This window comes from Pleurodeles waltl, chromosome 12 (assembly GCF_031143425.1).
Source record: "Pleurodeles waltl isolate 20211129_DDA chromosome 12, aPleWal1.hap1.20221129, whole genome shotgun sequence".
Lineage (NCBI taxonomy): Eukaryota > Metazoa > Chordata > Amphibia > Caudata > Salamandridae > Pleurodeles > Pleurodeles waltl.
This window is the reverse complement of record NC_090451.1, coordinates 102063172-102080476: the sequence shown is the minus strand read 5'-3', so window position 1 is coordinate 102080476 and position 17305 is coordinate 102063172. Positions and strand designations below refer to the sequence as shown.

General features: G+C 47.4%; 1 protein-coding gene across 1 annotated transcript in view; it reads left to right on the top strand.

Moving 5' to 3' along the window:
• The window catches only part of LOC138267072 (cohesin subunit SA-2-like), a 1140873-nt gene that overhangs the window by 530742 nt on the left and 592826 nt on the right, over nucleotides 1–17305 (top strand). Inside the window, exon 12 of the mRNA XM_069215920.1 lies at nucleotides 12478–12507. Within this exon, the coding sequence (XP_069072021.1) occupies nucleotides 12478–12507 (30 nt within the window). The remainder of the gene's footprint in view (nucleotides 1–12477; nucleotides 12508–17305) is intronic.

Sequence of the window (17305 nt, the reverse complement as noted above, 5' to 3'; positions counted from 1 at the left end):
CATAGGTGCCCCCTCCCCCCCCAAACACAGGTAGTTTTGTAATAAATCATTTTGATGTGTCCACATACGTCTGTGATGTGCCAAACACTAAAATTGTGAAAAGAAACGCACTTAGGTTATGTGAAAAAGACCCCTCACCCACCAACCAAGTTGGTGGCATGCTTCATCATCGGGGTCCCACCGAGGCACCTAGAGTGTCACAGGTGTGCTGCGACGCCTGATTACAGCGGAGCAGGCTTTGTCATTTTTACCACACATACTGGTTGGATTTGGCACAAGGGTGAGTGATGGTTCAGTGGATCAAATTTTATTAACAAGAGATTTCACAAAAATGAAATGCACTGTTAATAACTGAAAGGCAAAAAACTGAACCAATGACTCACAGCTCGTGAGCTGTAAAGCTGCGACAAGGCACCAACCGCTTTACAGTCCATTCACACACCTTTCATACATGACACGCACAAGACTATTCACACCACCAGCCACGGGCCCAGCACATTACAACACTCACATCGACAGACAGCGCCACTCAAGGCCCCATCACTTACATACGCCCACATGCCTGATACAACAATCACACCAGCTGATGGGAGTGTGTGGACTGGTGTTTGGCTGGCAGTGTGTTGCAGTAGCCAACAGCAAGTCAATATGTACACTATGTACACCCTCAGCCAAGCCCCACTCCACACACAATGGCATCACTTTTTTTTTTTTTTTTTAAACAAAGAAACCCCTAACTAATTAGAAATAATTACAAAACTACAAACACAAAAGCTCTAACTAAGTACATGACAGAAATGCTAACCATGAAACTGAACACATGAAAATACAAAACGGACGTGAGTTTACACTCATGGTTGTTCCCAGTAATTCTTCTGGGTGTGGTAATTCTTAAAACAACCACCCACACACAGCCCAGGCTTTGAAGGACAATCTGGGCAGTACATTCGAGTCTCCCTCCGGATACCTCTTCGAAAACACACTACATTTCTTAGCTGGAAAGTCTTTTTTGGGTGTGGGAGGAATGTGCTCAGCAAAGTTGCGATCTTTTAATCTAGCCACATCCTCCACCACTGCTTCTCTAGGAACTCTGGCCTGTTCCACCACAAAAAGGCTCTCTATCACGGACTCCTGAAATTTCACAAATGTCATCTTTGACTCTGGAGACCTATCCTTAAACACAATAAAAGCATTAAAAGTTGCTAAGTGGAAGAGGTGAATTGCTAACTTCTTATACCAAACGTAAGACTTACGAATAGCAGTATAAGGTTCCAACCTCTGATCAACTCTATCTACACCTCCCATGTGCTTATTATAATCTAAAATGCACACAGGTTTGTGCACTTCAGCAACCTGGCCCCAAACAGTCACGGGGGACGTACTCTCATCATGGATGGTACTTAGCATGTAGACATCCTTCCTGTCTGAAAACTTCAAAGCTAGCAGCTCATCATTCCGCAAGGCACTGCACTGGCCCCTCTCAAGTTTTTTACAGACAAGCTCCCTTGGCTAGCCTTTCCGGTTACAACAAATTGTGCCACAAGCAACAGTGTCCACTCTAAACAATTCCTTGAACAACTGCACTCCAGTGTAAAAGTTATCTACATACAAATGGTGACCTTTGTTGAACAGTCGTCTACCAAGTTCCAACACAATTTTCTCAGTAACTCTAAAAGTGGGAGGACAACCAGGGGGGTCAATACTGGACTCCCTACCAGTGTAGACATGGAAATTATACACATATCCTGTACTACTTTCAGACAGCATATACAATTTAATTCCACATCGTGCCCTCTTGCTAGGAATGTACTGCCTAAAAACCAAACGACCCTTGAAGAGGACCAAAGACTCGCCCACAGCTATATCTTTGCCTGGAACATAGACCTCTGAAAACCGATCTACAAAATGATCAAGGACAGGCCTAATCTTAAAAAGACGGTCAGAATCAGGATGATCTCGTGGCAAGGCTAATGCATTGTCAATAAAATGCAGCATCCTAAGAAGAAGCAAATACCGATTACGACTCATTGTTGCAGGAAATATAGCTGTTGCCATCAAGGGACTAGTAGACCAATAAGAAGCCAGTGACGGCTTCCTTATCAACTCCATCAAAAGAGTCAAACCTAAAAACCTTTTCATCTCCTCCAAATTTGTGGGAATCCACTGGGCAGCTCTAGAGTGCGGCCTAAGTCTAGCAGCGTTGTCCCTCAAATACTGCTCATCATACAAATTAGTCTGCTCAACAATCTCTTCCAAAAACACTTCATCCACAAATAACTCAAAGAAGTTGACAGGCAAAAAGTTCTCAGTATTGACCTCTACACCTCAGGAGACCAGTAAAGGCATGCAACTCTGGCTGCTCCATGTTTGGGGCAACCCAGAGTTCAGGTCTTCTAACGGGAAACCTTTCAGCCCCAGGTTGCTGCACTAATGGCACATCAGTGTCCTGTGAAACAGGCCCTTCAGCTGCACTGAGTGTGGCTTCCTCATCAGAAGATTCCTCTCCGGCAGAAACTTCGCTGCCAGGATCCCTCACTTCCTCCTCTGCCTCCGATACAGAGTCTGTCTCATCATCATGATCAGACAATGACTCAAAAAGCATACCAACCACCTGCTGAGCGGTCATCCTGCGGCTAGCCATGATCTTTCCGACTAAAATTAACTGGGCAAATGCACCACCAACAACCAGCACTGTGTAAGATAAGTAATAAAGTGTAGCTTTATTAGTAAGAGTTATAAACTCAAAAACTATACCGCTCACTTGCCTGAAAAAGCTTGAATCACCAGCAACTACTCTGCACAGACACAGCAATCACCAATGATATCCCACTAAAAAGAAAGAACGAAAGAAAACCAAATTAGAAATAAGACAACACAAATATCATTGTGCACAAATCTAAGGACAATTTCACACAAACCTGCATTTAATACACCACCTACAAACATGTCATTCATGCATGGCAACAATACTCCTTTGGAGTAAATAGTTTTTACTTACCTAAAACATGCAACTATGCAAACCGCAGGTCAAGCACAGCCAAAACCGCAAGGAGCCACAGCAAAGAAAGCAAAAGCTTTGAACTAGAACAAAAAGGAGGAAATGCAAATACTTCGTCAGTTGACAAACATCCCATGGGGGGCAGAAATGGCCAACAATTCAATGCCCCCCTTGGGGGGGGGAGGGGGTGCCCCACGCCCCACATAAATAAACATATTTAAAAAAAAAAACTGGCATTCTAGTGGTTTCTGCCCAGATCAGCCTAAAATTAATAGGCTGATCTGTCCCCAAGGGGGGGCAGAAATGGCCTTGGTACACGTGCCCCCAAAGGGGGGCGACCCTTGCCCAAGGGGTTGCCCCACCCCCACTCCACTAACACACACACTATCCCTGGTGTCTAAGTGGCTTCTGCCCCCCCTTGGGGGCAGATCAGCTTAAAAATAATAGGCCGATCTGCCCCCAAGGGGGGGGGGGGGGGCAGAAATGGCCACAATAAACATGCCCCCAAAAGGGAGCTACCCTTGCCCAAGGGGCCGCTCGCAAATACAAACATTTTCAAAATAGTTAAAAAAAAAAAATCCCTGGTGTCTAGTCGATTCTGCCCGCTTGGGGGCAGATCGGCCTAAAAATAATAGGCCGATCTGCCCCCAAGGGGGGGCAGAAATGGCCACAATAAACATGCCCCCAAAAGGGAGCGACCCTTGCCCAAGGGGCCGCTCCCAAATACAAACATTTTCAAAATAGTTAAAAAAATAAATAAAAATCCCTGGTATCTAGTGGGCATTCCTGCTGCCCGACTGCAATGCGATCGGGCAGCAGGAATGCGCAAAGAGGCACCGGGTGAAAGGAAAAGCCTTTCCTTTCCCCCGGTGCCTCTTTGGCCCAAACCCCCCACCCGCCGGAGGAGAAACTTACCTGTTTCTCCGTGATCGCACTGGAAGCAAATGGCTTCCAGTGCGGCCGGCACTGGGTAATGAGGTCAGCGCATTACGGGGGTGAGGGGGGGTGGGAGGTGAAGGTCTTCCCCTTCCATCCCCGGCTTGGGGGGGTGGGGGGGAATCCCACGGAGGGAGCGCTAGCCCTCCCTCCGGGCTCCGTGCCGAAGACGTAATGGTTACGTCCGCGGCACAGAAGGGGTTAATGATGCTACATGGCCTGCCTCCGACCTCGGCTGCCGGCTCCGCTGCAGTCAGTATGCTGTGACATCTCAACTGTAATAACAGTTGAGTAGCTTTTTCATTTTCTTATTACAGTAGACTAGAGAGGTCACAGCTCACTCAAATAAAGTACTTAGAATCAGGCTTTTATACAGTGATTGCAAGCTTCCATGTGTTATATATAGATAAGATAACGTCCAGCTTCACAGCCACCAATGCAGAACAACAACAAAAAATCATAAGTTGCAGCCTCTGTGGTGCCACACAGTACTTACAGGCTGGTCCTATGTGATATATTGTGCTTGACGTCTTCTCCTCCGTGACCTCACACGTGCACGTGGCCTCCTTCTCTGTGATTTGTGATTTCCACTGCGTCCTCTGTGAGGTCACATTGTGCATGCGGCAGTGCTTAATGTGTAAATAAAAATGTGCCTGTGCCCAAAGCCCCCCTCTTAAACTCGTGGCTGCTGCAGTTAAATGTGCAAACACGGAATACTGAGGCAGCGTAATCCTGATGCCATCTCGGGCCTCTTTAATCCATTCACAGCCACACCCTGCCCTTCAGCTCCATCTTGCAGCTTTCTACCTTTGGCAAGCATTTTCGATTTTCTCTCCTCAGTCTTTGTGTTCCCTGTGGGGCCACAATAAGATTGTGGGACGTTTTAAATGTGGGAATTGTGATTCCACACATTATTCGCGACTCCCAGAATGCTGTATATGTGATGTGGTGCCTGTGCAATTTACGTGGGCCAAACAACACAAAGTCACAGCTGTCACAATGCAAAAGCAGAATTTGGTGCAAGAATTGTTTATAAAGTTACTCCCCCACCTGTGGAGGTGACACTCCGGTTATCCTTGATCTGGCTGAATATCTTTGGATCCTTAGTTTTGACATTATCATGAAAGGTTTGATTACAATGGGGCAATGTAATTCTTTGACATTGTATTGATTTTATTTATATATATATATCTATATAGATAGATAGATATATATATATATATGTTCGATGGCATCTGTCGCTGTAGATACGCATGTTTTGCATAGCTCGCCATCTGGTGTTGGGTCGGAGTGTTACAAGTTGTTTTTCTTCGAAGAAGTCTTTCGAGTCACGGGACCGAGTGACTCCTCCTTTTGTCTCCATTGCGCATGGGCGTCGACTCCATCTTCGATTGTTTTTTTTTCCGCCATCGGGTTCGGACGTGTTCCTGTCGCTCCGAGTTTCGGAACAGAAAAACAGCTAAATTTCGGAAGATTTTCGTCGGTATTGTTGCGTTCGGGATCGGCGTAGTCAGAATCAACACCGCATCGAAGATCGAAGAGCTCCGGAGCCCTTCGGGGTAGTTTTCGATCCCCGTCGGGGCCTGCTCGGCCCGACTGCGTGTAGAAGAACGCCGATGGAACGGACCCCGTTCCGTTTCTGTCCCAAATGCCACAAAAAATACCCCTATCCAGACCAACACTCGGTCTGTAACCTGTGCCTATCACCTGAGCACAGTGAAGACACCTGCGAGGCCTGTCGTGCGTTCCGGTCCGGAAAAACACTCCGAGACCGTCGAGCAAGAACGGCGTCCACGCCGACAGCGCACCGAGAGTTCGAGGTACAGGAAGAGGAAGAAACCTTTTTGATACACGAATCGGACTCCGAGGAATTCGACGATCCACGAACCGTGAGTAAGACGTCGAAAACCACGCATAAGAAGATTGTCAAGGCCCAGGGGACGCCACTGCCACCAGGCCATGGCTCCACCCATAAATTCGGTGACCGACCGTCGGCACCGAAAAAGGCCCAATCAGTGCCGAGACCGTCCGACTCCGGTCGAGACACCGGCACGCAGCCTTTCTCGGGACCGAGAAAGTGCTGGAGACATACATCGACACCGAGATAGCGGTGTAGACACGGCTCGACGCCGAGACAGCGGCACCGATGAAGATCGACGCCGAGATGTTTCGACTCCGAAAAAGAAAAAAGCCACCTCGGAGCCGAAAAAAGATGCAGACAGGGTTTCGGTGCCGAAACAACCTGCAACCGACCCAGTTTCAGGCTCTTATACCGAAGAGCAATCAATGACCTCCCAAATGCGAAAGCATAGGTTTGAGGAAGACCTGCAATCCACCGATGTAGACCATATGCAGAAACGTATTTTTATACAGCAGGGGACAGGAAAGATAAGCACCCTTCCTCCTATTAGGAGAAAGAGAAGACTGGAATTTCAGACTGACCAAACACCACAAACAAAAATGGTGAAAAGGGTTACTCCGCCACCCTCTCCTCCACCTATAATTCACGTCTCGCCAGCACAAACTCCATCACATTCCCCGGCTCACACCACCATGAGCCAAGGTGACCAGGATCAGGACGCATGGGACTTATACGACGCCCCTGTGTCAGATAACAGTCCGGAGGCATACCCTACAAAGCCATCACCACCAGAGGACAGTACTGCATATTCTCAGGTGGTGGCTAGAGCAGCACAATTCCACAATGTAAGCCTCCACTCAGAACAAGTCGAGGATGACTTTCTATTCAACACCCTCTCTGCCACCCACAGCTCCTACCAAAGCCTGCCTATGCTCCCTGGTATGCTTCGGCACGCAAAAGACATCTTTAAGGAGCCGGTCAAAAGTAGGGCAATCACACCAAGGGTGGAAAAAAAGTATAAAGCGCCTCCTACAGACCCTATTTTCATAACTTCGCAGCTTCCACCAGATTCTGTCGTTGTAGGAGCAGCTAGGAAAAGGGCCAACTCCCACACATCTGGGGACGCACCACCCCCAGATAAGGAAAGCCGCAAGTTCGATGCAGCTGGAAAGAGAGTCGCAGCACAAGCTGCAAACCAGTGGCGCATCGCTAACTCACAGGCACTTCTTGCGCGCTATGATAGAGCCCATTGGGATGAGATGCAACATCTCATTGAACATCTACCCAAAGACCTACAAAAGAGGGCAAAGCAAGTGGTTGAAGAAGGACAGAACATTTCAAACAACCAGATACGCTCCTCCATGGACGCAGCAGACACAGCTGCAAGAACAATAAATACATCTGTGACCATCAGAAGGCATGCATGGCTACGAACGTCTGGGTTTAAACCAGAGATTCAGCAGGCAGTTCTCAATATGCCATTCAACGAAAAAGAACTGTTCGGTCCAGAAGTGGACACGGCGATTGAGAAACTTAAAAAGGACACGGACACTGCTAAAGCCATGGGCGCACTCTACTCCCCGCAGAGCAGAGGAAATTACAGCACCTTCCGCAAAACACCCTTTAGAGGGGGGTTTCGGGATCAGGCCACACAAGCCAGCACCTCACAGGCAACACCATCCAGTTACCAGGGACAGTACAGGGGAGGCTTTCGGGCCAATATAGAGGAGGGCAATTCCCTAGGAATAGGGGAAAATTTCAAAGCTCCAAAACCCCTACAACTAAGCAGTGACTCACATGTCACTCACCCCCTCCACACAACACCAGTGGGGGGAAGAATAGGTCATTATTACAAAGCATGGGAGGAAATCACTACAGACACTTGGGTTCTAGCAATTATCCAAAATGGTTATTGCATAGAATTTCTACAATTCCCTCCAAACATACCACCAAGAGCACAAAATTTATCAAAACATCATTCCGAGCTCCTGGAGATAGAAGTTCAAGCACTATTGCAAAAGAACGCAATCGAGTTAGTACCAAACACACAAATAAACACAGGAGTTTATTCACTGTACTTCTTAATACCAAAGAAGGACAAAACGCTAAGACCAATCCTAGACCTAAGAATACTAAACACATACATCAAATCAGACCACTTTCACATGGTCACACTACAAGAAGTGTTACCGTTGCTGAAACTACATGACAACATTAGACCTCAAAGACGCGTATTTCCATATACCAATACATCCATCGCACAGGAAATACCTAAGGTTTGTATTCAAAGGAATACACTACCAATTCAAGGTACTGCGTTTCGGTTTAACAACCGCACCAAGAGTCTTTACCAAATGTCTAGCAGTAGTCGCTGCACACATCAGAAGGCAGCAAATACATGTATTCCCGTATCTAGATGACTGGCTAATCAAGACCCATTCGTTAATAACGTGCTCACACCACACAAATCAAATCATACAAACCCTCTACAAACTAGGGTTCACAGTCAACTTCGCAAAATCCAACATTCTGCCGCGCAAGGTACAACAATACCTAGGAGCCATAATAAACACAACAATAGGAGTAGCCCACTCCAAGTCCACAAAGAATTCAAAATTTCAACAACATCATACAACGCATGTATCCAACACAGAAAATACAAGCAAAGATGATATTACAACTCCTAGGCATGATGTCTTCATGCATAGCCATTGTCCCAAACGCAAGACTGCACATGAGGCCCTTACAACAGTGCCTAGCATCTCAGTGGTCACAAGCACAGGGTCACCTTACAGATCTGGTGTTAATAGACCGCCAAACTTACCTCTCGCTTCTATGGTGGAACAATATACATTTAAACAAAGGGCGGCCTTTCCAAGACCCAGTGCCACAATACGTAATAACAACAGATGCTTCCATGACAGGGTGGGGAGCACACCTCGATCAACACAGCATACAAGGACAATGGAACGTACATCAAACAAAACTGCATATAAATCACCTAGAACTGCTAGCAGTTTTTCAAGCACTAAAGGCTTTTCAACCAATAATAGTTCACAAATACATTCTCGTCAAAACAGACAACATGACAACAATGTATTATCTAAACAAACAAGGGGGGACGCACTCAACGCAATTGAGCCTGCTGGCACAAAAGATATGGCGTTGGGCAATTCACAACCAAATTCGCCTAATAGCACAATTTATCCCAGAAATTCAGAATCAACTCGCAGACAATCTCTCTCGAGATCACCAACAGGTCCACGAATGGGAAATTCACCCCCAAATTCTGAACACTTACTTCACGCTCTGGGGAACACCTCAAATAGACTTGTTTGCGACAAAAGAGAACGCAAAATGCCAAAACTTCGCATCCAGATACCCACACAGGCAGTCCCACGGCAATGCCCTATGGATCAACTGGTCAGGGATATTTGCCTACGCTTTTCCTCCTCTCCCTCTCCTTCCTTATCTGGTAAACAAACTCAGTCAAAACAAACTCAAACTCATATTAATAGCACCAACTTGGGCAAGGCAACCCTGGTACACAACGCTGCTAGACCTATCAGTAGTACCCCACATCAAACTGCCCAACAGGCCGGATCTGTTGACACAACACAACCAAACGATCAGACACCCAGATCCAGCATCGCTGAATCTAGCAATCTGGCTCCTGAAATCCTAGAATTCGGACACTTACAACTTACCCAAGAATGTATGGAAGTCATAAAGCAAGCCAGAAGGCCATCCACCAGGCACTGCTATGCCAGTAAATGGAAGAGGTTTGTTTGCTACTGCCATATTAATCAAATCCAACCATTACACGCAACCCCAAAACATGTAGTGGGTTACTTGCTTCACTTACAAAAATCTAACCTAGCTTTCTCTTCCATTAAAATACACCTTGCAGCAATATCTGCATACCTGCAGCCTACCTATTCAACTTCCCTATATAGGATACCAGTCATTAAAGCATTCATGGAGGGCCTTAAAAGAATTATTCCACCAAGAACACCACCTGTTCCTTCATGGAACCTAAATGTTGTCTTAACTAGACTTATGGGTCCACCTTTTGAACCCATGCACTCCTGCGAAATACAGTTCCTAACATGGAAGGTTGCATTTCTCATCGCCATTACCTCTCTAAGAAGAGTAAGCGAGATTCAGGCGTTTACAATACAAGAACCTTTTATACAACTACACAAAAATAAGGTCGTCCTAAGGACTAATCCTAAATTTCTACCAAAAGTTATTTCACCGTTCCATCTAAATCAAACAGTGGAACTTCCAGTGTTCTTCCCACAGCCAGATTCCGTAGCTGAGAGGGCACTACATACTTTAGATGTCAAAAGAGCATTAATGTATTACATTGACAGAACAAAGAGCATCAGGAAAACTAAACAGCTATTTATTGCATTCCAAAAACCTCATGCAGGAAACCCAATATCAAAACAAGGTATAGCCAGATGGATAGTTAAATGCATCCAAATCTGCTACCTTAAAGCTAAACGACAACTGCCCATTACACCAAGGGCACACTCAACCAGAAAGAAAGGTGCTACCATGGCCTTTCTAGGAAACATCCCAATGCAAGAAATATGTAAGGCAGCCACATGGTCTACGCCTCACACATTCACCAAGCACTACTGTGTAGACGAGTTATCCGCACAACAAGCCACAGTAGGTCAAGCCGTATTAAGAACATTGTTTCAGACTACTCCCACTCCTACAGGCTGAGCCACCGCTTTGGGGAGATAACTGCTTACTAGTCTATGCAAAACATGCGTATCTACAGCGACAGATGCCATCGAACTGAAAATGTCACTTACCCAGTGTACATCTGTTCGTGGCATCAGTCGCTGTAGATTCGCATGTGCCCACCCGCCTCCCCGGGAGCCTGTAGCAGTTCGGAAGGTACCTTCAACTATTTGTATATATATTATTTTAACCTTAAATAGGTACATACTTAGTCACTCCATTGCATGGGCACTATTACTACAATACAACTCCTACCTCACCCTCTGCGGGGAAAAACAATCGAAGATGGAGTCGACGCCCATGCGCAATGGAGACAAAAGGAGGAGTCACTCGGTCCCGTGACTCGAAAGACTTCTTCGAAGAAAAACAACTTGTAACACTCCGACCCAACACTAGATGGCGAGCTATGCAAAACATGCGAATCTACAGCGACTGATGCCACGAACAGATGTACACTGGGTAAGTGACATTTTCAATCTATAATAATATATATAGATATAGATAAACAAAAAATAAATATATATGTATACAAGAAAAAAAAAAAATGTACTCCCTTGTAAGCTTTACTGTCTCCCCATCACCCTATGTTTCTATCAATCTATCCTCCATCCCCACTCTGACTCATCCCAAGCTCACTCTACTACTTTCATCTCCAAAATAACCCTGCCTAAGCTCTTTCCTCCTCTACCGCATCTAACTCACCCCAAACCTCAGTTTACTACCATGATCTCCCAAACAACCCTACTAAATTCTCCCTCATTTATCTCACCTTTGACTCATCCAAAACCCCTCCGGCTACTATCATCTCCCTAACCCTTTCCACAGACTCTTTCCTCATCATCTCTCCTTAACTAATCCCAAGCCTCATCCTATTACTATAAACTCCCAACTAACACTTTTGGATTCTTCTCTCCTCTATCCCTCCATTACGCTAGTCAATCCAAGTAACAAACTCACATATCCTCTGCTCAAATAAACTCATAATAATACTAATACTGTACTCGTATTTCCCTATACTAATCCACCACTAATTCCTTTTGGGTTCCAGTGTAGCGTGCTACTCTCCGAAAAGCGCTTAGACGCCTCGTCAGGCGTAGTAAGCGATTTATAAATACTATTACAATACAATATTTTGCCCATGCTGCCCCTCTGCCGGTGCTGGTGAAGCCTGTGGTGGACCAATGGATCCTCCCTGGCGCTGCACACGACATAGGACAAGGGAGAGCCCGGAACGAGAGAAGCCGAGGCAAAATTGTGGCCGAGGGGATAGAGGAGCCCTGCCACAACCCTGTCGAACGGAGAGCCCTTAGGTAGCTGGGACACCTTCTGTGTAATCGCTCCCTTCCCCTACAGATCCCTTGGAGGGACAGTGCTAGCTAGCTGTGGCCTGTGGCCAGGAAGCAGCCTCAGACACGAGGTGGAGGGGGCGACCCGGCCGTGGCGCTTGAGTTGGAGCCCCCTGAGGAATTTTGAGCGGCGCACGGCCTCCCCATACTGACCTGCGAGACGCTGCAGGACTGACACTGCCCTTGCTCGACCTGGGAGGCTGCTGGAGTCCTAATTGACCACAGTGGCACCAAACCTTGATGCTAGAGTGGGCCGACACATCTGTGGGCCAGGCCTTTTTGTAACTTACTCCCAGCAGCCCTCTCTTCTGTCACAAGGTATGGGCACAGCAGCCGGTACAAAGGCCAACCCTTCTGCCAGCACAGGGGGGGGGAGCCTTGCTAAATCATCAGTCCCTTGCATGTGGTGCTGCTCTGCCTGGGCCACTTGTTTCCCAGAATCTGCTCCTCTCGAGGCCGGGGTTTGACCAAGCTGCGAAAACTTCTTCTACTACCTGGTGTCTGACTGGGGATCCCAGTGCCACACCTACTTGGCTCTCTCAAAACTGGAGTTGCTCTTCCCGGTGTACAAGGAGCAGGCCTAAGGGGCCCAACCAGTTGGAGTCCCTGTTGCCGGGTCCATAACTAACCACAGACTCACTGTTGATATCCCCACCCCCCAGCATAACGCCCACCCTGGCAGTTCGTCGGCCTCCTCCCACATCATTCTTGAAATGTCACCGACCCTGAAGGCGACAACGGCATTTTGATGAGTGAGTGACATTGAGACGGGAATGCCGTGTTTGCCATCTTTGACGGGAGGCCGAGGACTGCCCGGATCAATTGATTGGGGAGCTCAGCCTAGATGGTGAGAGGAGGAAGAGGTGGCAGCGGCTGGGGAAGAGAGTCTCAGGCTGCTCACTGACTGTACGTGGTGCTCTGGGCAAGCGGTTTGGAGACCCAAGCTTCTTGGAGCGCCCTGACATGGACTCTCCCTCATCCCAGGACCACGCTTGCAACTACAGATTGTCTATGGGTTCTCCCTCCCTTGACCCCGCCAGTGAAGACTAACTGTGGTGCCCACCGAGGTGCAGACCCCCTCCCCAGTCAACTGTGTGGTTTACTCTTGAGAATACCCATTTCATCTTGGGAATGGGTCATGAGAAGTCCTTACATTCCAAAACCACCCAAACTAAAATGGACCAGAATACCACATCTACAGTGGGCGGAGATGATGCAGGGGGTGGGTGGGGCAGATCCAGGGGTCCAGAGAGGCGGAGTCCAACATTATTGGGATCCAAGTAGACCTCTCACTTTTGCGATGGGACCTCCGACGAGTGGTCGAGAGGGTCACTGAAGCCCAGATACGAATATCTGCAAACGAGGATGAAGTCACAATTCTCAAGAGGCAGATCTCCAAATTAGTTTCTAAAGTGGCAATACTGGACGATGAAGTGGAAGTGCTCCAGCTGAAATAATCAATTCTTCATTGGCCTACCAGAAGGTGTTGAAAGGCTAGTATGGACGACCATTTGAAAATATGGTTCCACACCCAGGTGCTGGCAGTCAGTCTATCCCGGTGTTTTGTCATGGAATGAGCACACCGAGCCTTTGTCAAGAAACCCCTACCAGGTGGCTCCTCCCCGTTGAGTAGTATCCTGCATCCTCAGTCATTGAGACTGCAATGCCATCCTGCGAGAGGCCTGATCTTGCCCAGACCTAAGATACGCTGATGCCAAAATCTTGTTTTTTCCCCAGACTACACAAGAGCTGTTCAACGTTGTCACTCATTCAAGGAAGTAAAACAGAAACTTTGGGCGCTTAAGAGAAATATGCTCCTCTTCCCTGCCTGACTTAAAACCATTTATGCCTCATCCACTTACTACTTTGATACCCCCAAGCAGGCCTGGAAAAAGGACCACGGAGTGACGGCCCTTGCGCCAGATGGGCCTAGCAGACATGGATGTGCGTGAGGCGGTGAGACTCCCTCTGCCATGTCCTGTTTGGGAGCCGTGCAAGCGTCGCCATGGATCCCGGAAAACACGACTGGCTCGGGAGGAGCAAGAGACATCAATGAGCCCCCCATCAGACCAAACCATACTCCCAGTGGCCATGAGGCTTCCCTATCTGCCCAACGATCTTTAAATCTCTTGAAAGGTCATTTAAAACAATATCCTAACTGTCCACGGGACAGGGATGGACCTGTCTGAATCCTTCTGCTGAAGTCCTGCCATAAGCTCTGGATTCTTAAAACATATGTGGCCACACGACAAAGGCAGGGGTGATCGAATCAAACTGACCACGTTGGGGTCCTCTCTGGACCGCCTTGCTCTCCCAGAAATGTTAGATTATATAGGCTGTCAGGAACACCATCCTTTTATAGGCGAAGGGGGCTTTACCACCTTTCCCTTGTTACCCAACAAGTATACCTGGATATGTTATTTTATAAGGGAAACAGATGATTCAAGGGAGGAAGCATGGGGAGGAGGGTGTTGTGGAGAGGGTATGTTAATTTACTTCCTAAGTTCTTCGTTTTACTTTATATCAAAGGTTCTTTTAGGACTTAAGTACATACAGGCACACTATTCCTTCACCCTACTTTATAATGAGTGTTCTGAATGGCACCAAGTGATACACACTACTACTCTCCTCACTACACTAACTGCTGGATGAGACGTGATGTCGTGAGCCTCCTCCACCTGCACTACTACAAATGACCGCACTACCAATATGCAACCTTCCGAGCCCTCTCTTGGAATGTTAACGGTCTTCCTGATCGTGTGAAATGAACAGCAGTTCTCTCCTTTGTGCATCATCACTCTTCGGATGTCCTACTGCTACAAGAGACTCATCTTCTTGGCAACCGCTGCCCATTCTTGGCACATAAAGGTACTACAGGGTCTACCGTGCCGGGCATGCTAGAGGCTTCAGATGGGTGGCCATACTATTACGAAAGTCTTTCTCTATGGTGGGCTCTGTGACATGAGAGACCCTGTGTGTCGCTTCCTAAACCTCACTGGCAAAGGGACACACCATTAACCTTGAGTAAATATGCCCCTCCAGTAGACTTCCTCCAAGACATTTCTCCGCACTTAGTAAATCTCCCACAGGGCTTGACCGTGATAGGAGGCAACATTAATGTGCTTCTAGCTCCAGAGATGAATAGTTCCAGACCCCCTCGACTCCTCTCTGACGGGGCCTACTCATTTGGAGTATAGGATGTGTGGCGTTCATTGCACACAAGCCAAAAGCAATACATATGCACCTCTGCAGCCCAAAACACCCAATTATGTATAGATTTGATTTATATACAGACATTAGACTGCTGTTGTCACTCAGATCCGAATTTTGCCGAGGGGTATTTGATTATGCCCCAGTCATTCGTTGTGTAGATAACCCCTCCCCACCCCACCCCCCCTCAGTTGGACTACTCCCACTGTTGCGTCTCAGTGCCTGATACCTGCAAAACAAAACATACACCCTCGATCTTGGTGTGGAACTTCATAACTACGTCACCAAAATGAAGGCTCGGCCTCCTCTGCTGGCACCGTTTAAGCTGCCAGTAAGGCGACCCTGCGAGGTTTTGCCAAAAGCCATCTATGGGTCCGGGAAGGCACCCGCTTCTTTCAGATTACTCAGTTGCAGCCTCACACTCTTCATATGGAGTCCGAAATCATTAAAGATCCAAGCGAAAACACGAACTGTAAATTTTATCTTGTAAGAAGCGAACTGCGTTGCCAGTCATTTGAAGCAGCTAAACATATAAGGAGAGCCACAATGTATTTCTTGGGATACAAGAATGGGAAGCTTCTTTACTGGCTTGCTTGCACCAGACTACCAGGATTGTGCCTGAAATCATTGATGACGACGGCATCAAACCACCCACATTGCCAGAAATAGAGTAGCCATTTGCCCATTATTACTGTAATCTCTACATATCCATACATAAAGAACATGCAGACTATTCTGTGCAATTCCTCATGTACATGCCTCTTCCCAGGTGTAGGAAAATAACCTCTTTCTTGCTTGGTTACTCCCCCACTTTTGGACTGTTTATCAGTGTGTTTGGCTGTGTCTACTGGGATCCTGCTAACCAGGACCCCAGTAGTTATGCTAGATCTCTTAAATGTAGTTGTTGGTAACTTTTACCACTGTATTTTATCCCACAATTGGCACACTGATGCCCCCTTATAAGTCTCTAGTACATGGTACCTAGGTACCCAGAGCATTGGGGTTCCGGGGATCCCTATGAGCTGCAGCATATATTTTGCCACCCATAGGGAGCCCAAGCAAAGGCTTCTGCAGCACTGCCTTTGCAGCCTGCATGAAAAGATGCAAGCACCCTTTCACTGCCATTTTCCACTATAAGACACCCCTATGGCAGGCCTTCCAGCCCAGAGGGCCGGGTGCAAAGTACCTGTGTGTGAGGGCACCCCTGCACTAGCAGAGGTGCCCCCATGAACTCCAGGCCCATTTTCCCAGACTTTGTGAGTGTGGGGACGCCATTTTATGCATTTACTGGACATAGGCCAATACCTATGTCCAGCTACATAATCATATGCATGTTTGGTATCAAACATGTTCAAATCATACCCCAAGGCTTTTGCAGGCATTGGTTGTATGATTCCATGCACTCTGGGGGCTTCTTAGAGGACCGTCAGTATTGCCATTTCAACCTTCCAAGGGTTTCTGGGCAGCCCAAGCTGCTTCCACCTCCCAGACAGGTTTCTGCCCTCCTGTTGCTTGAACAGCTCAAGTCCAGGAAGGCAGAACAAAGGATTTCCTTTGGGAGAGGGGTGTTGTTACAGCCTCTTCCTTTGGAAATAGATGTTACAGGATTGGGAGGGGTAGCCTCCCCAATCCACTGGAAATGCTTTGAAGGGTACATTTGGTGCCCTCCTTGCATAAACCAGTCTACAACAGTACAGGGAGTCCCCTTCCCCCCCCACCCGATACATATTCTGGAGCGAAACTTTACAAAAGAAAGTGGAGTGACCACTCCCCTGTCCATCACCACCCCAAGCGTGGTGCTCAGAGCTTCTCCAGTGGGTCCCTGGGTTTTGCCATCTTGAATTCAAGGTTGACAGGGAACTCTGGGAGCATTGGAGTGACTAGTGCCACTAGGTGATGTCTGAGCCCCCTCCTTGTAGGTGGTCACCCTGCTAGGTGACCAATCCCTGTTTCAGGGCTATTTAGGGTCTCTCTTGGGTGGTTCCTCAGATTTGGATTGAAAGATTCCAGCAGGAATCCTCTGCAACCTCCACTTCGACTTCTGACCGAAGATACTGCATCTGGACTCTTCAGGACCCCATAAGCAGCAACAAAGAAGCAAGACACCTTCTGCAACATTGTATCTCCAGCTCCTTCCAGCAACTCTAACATTTCCCCTGTCGTGCATCCTCTGAGGACAAGTCTGTCTTCAGCTTG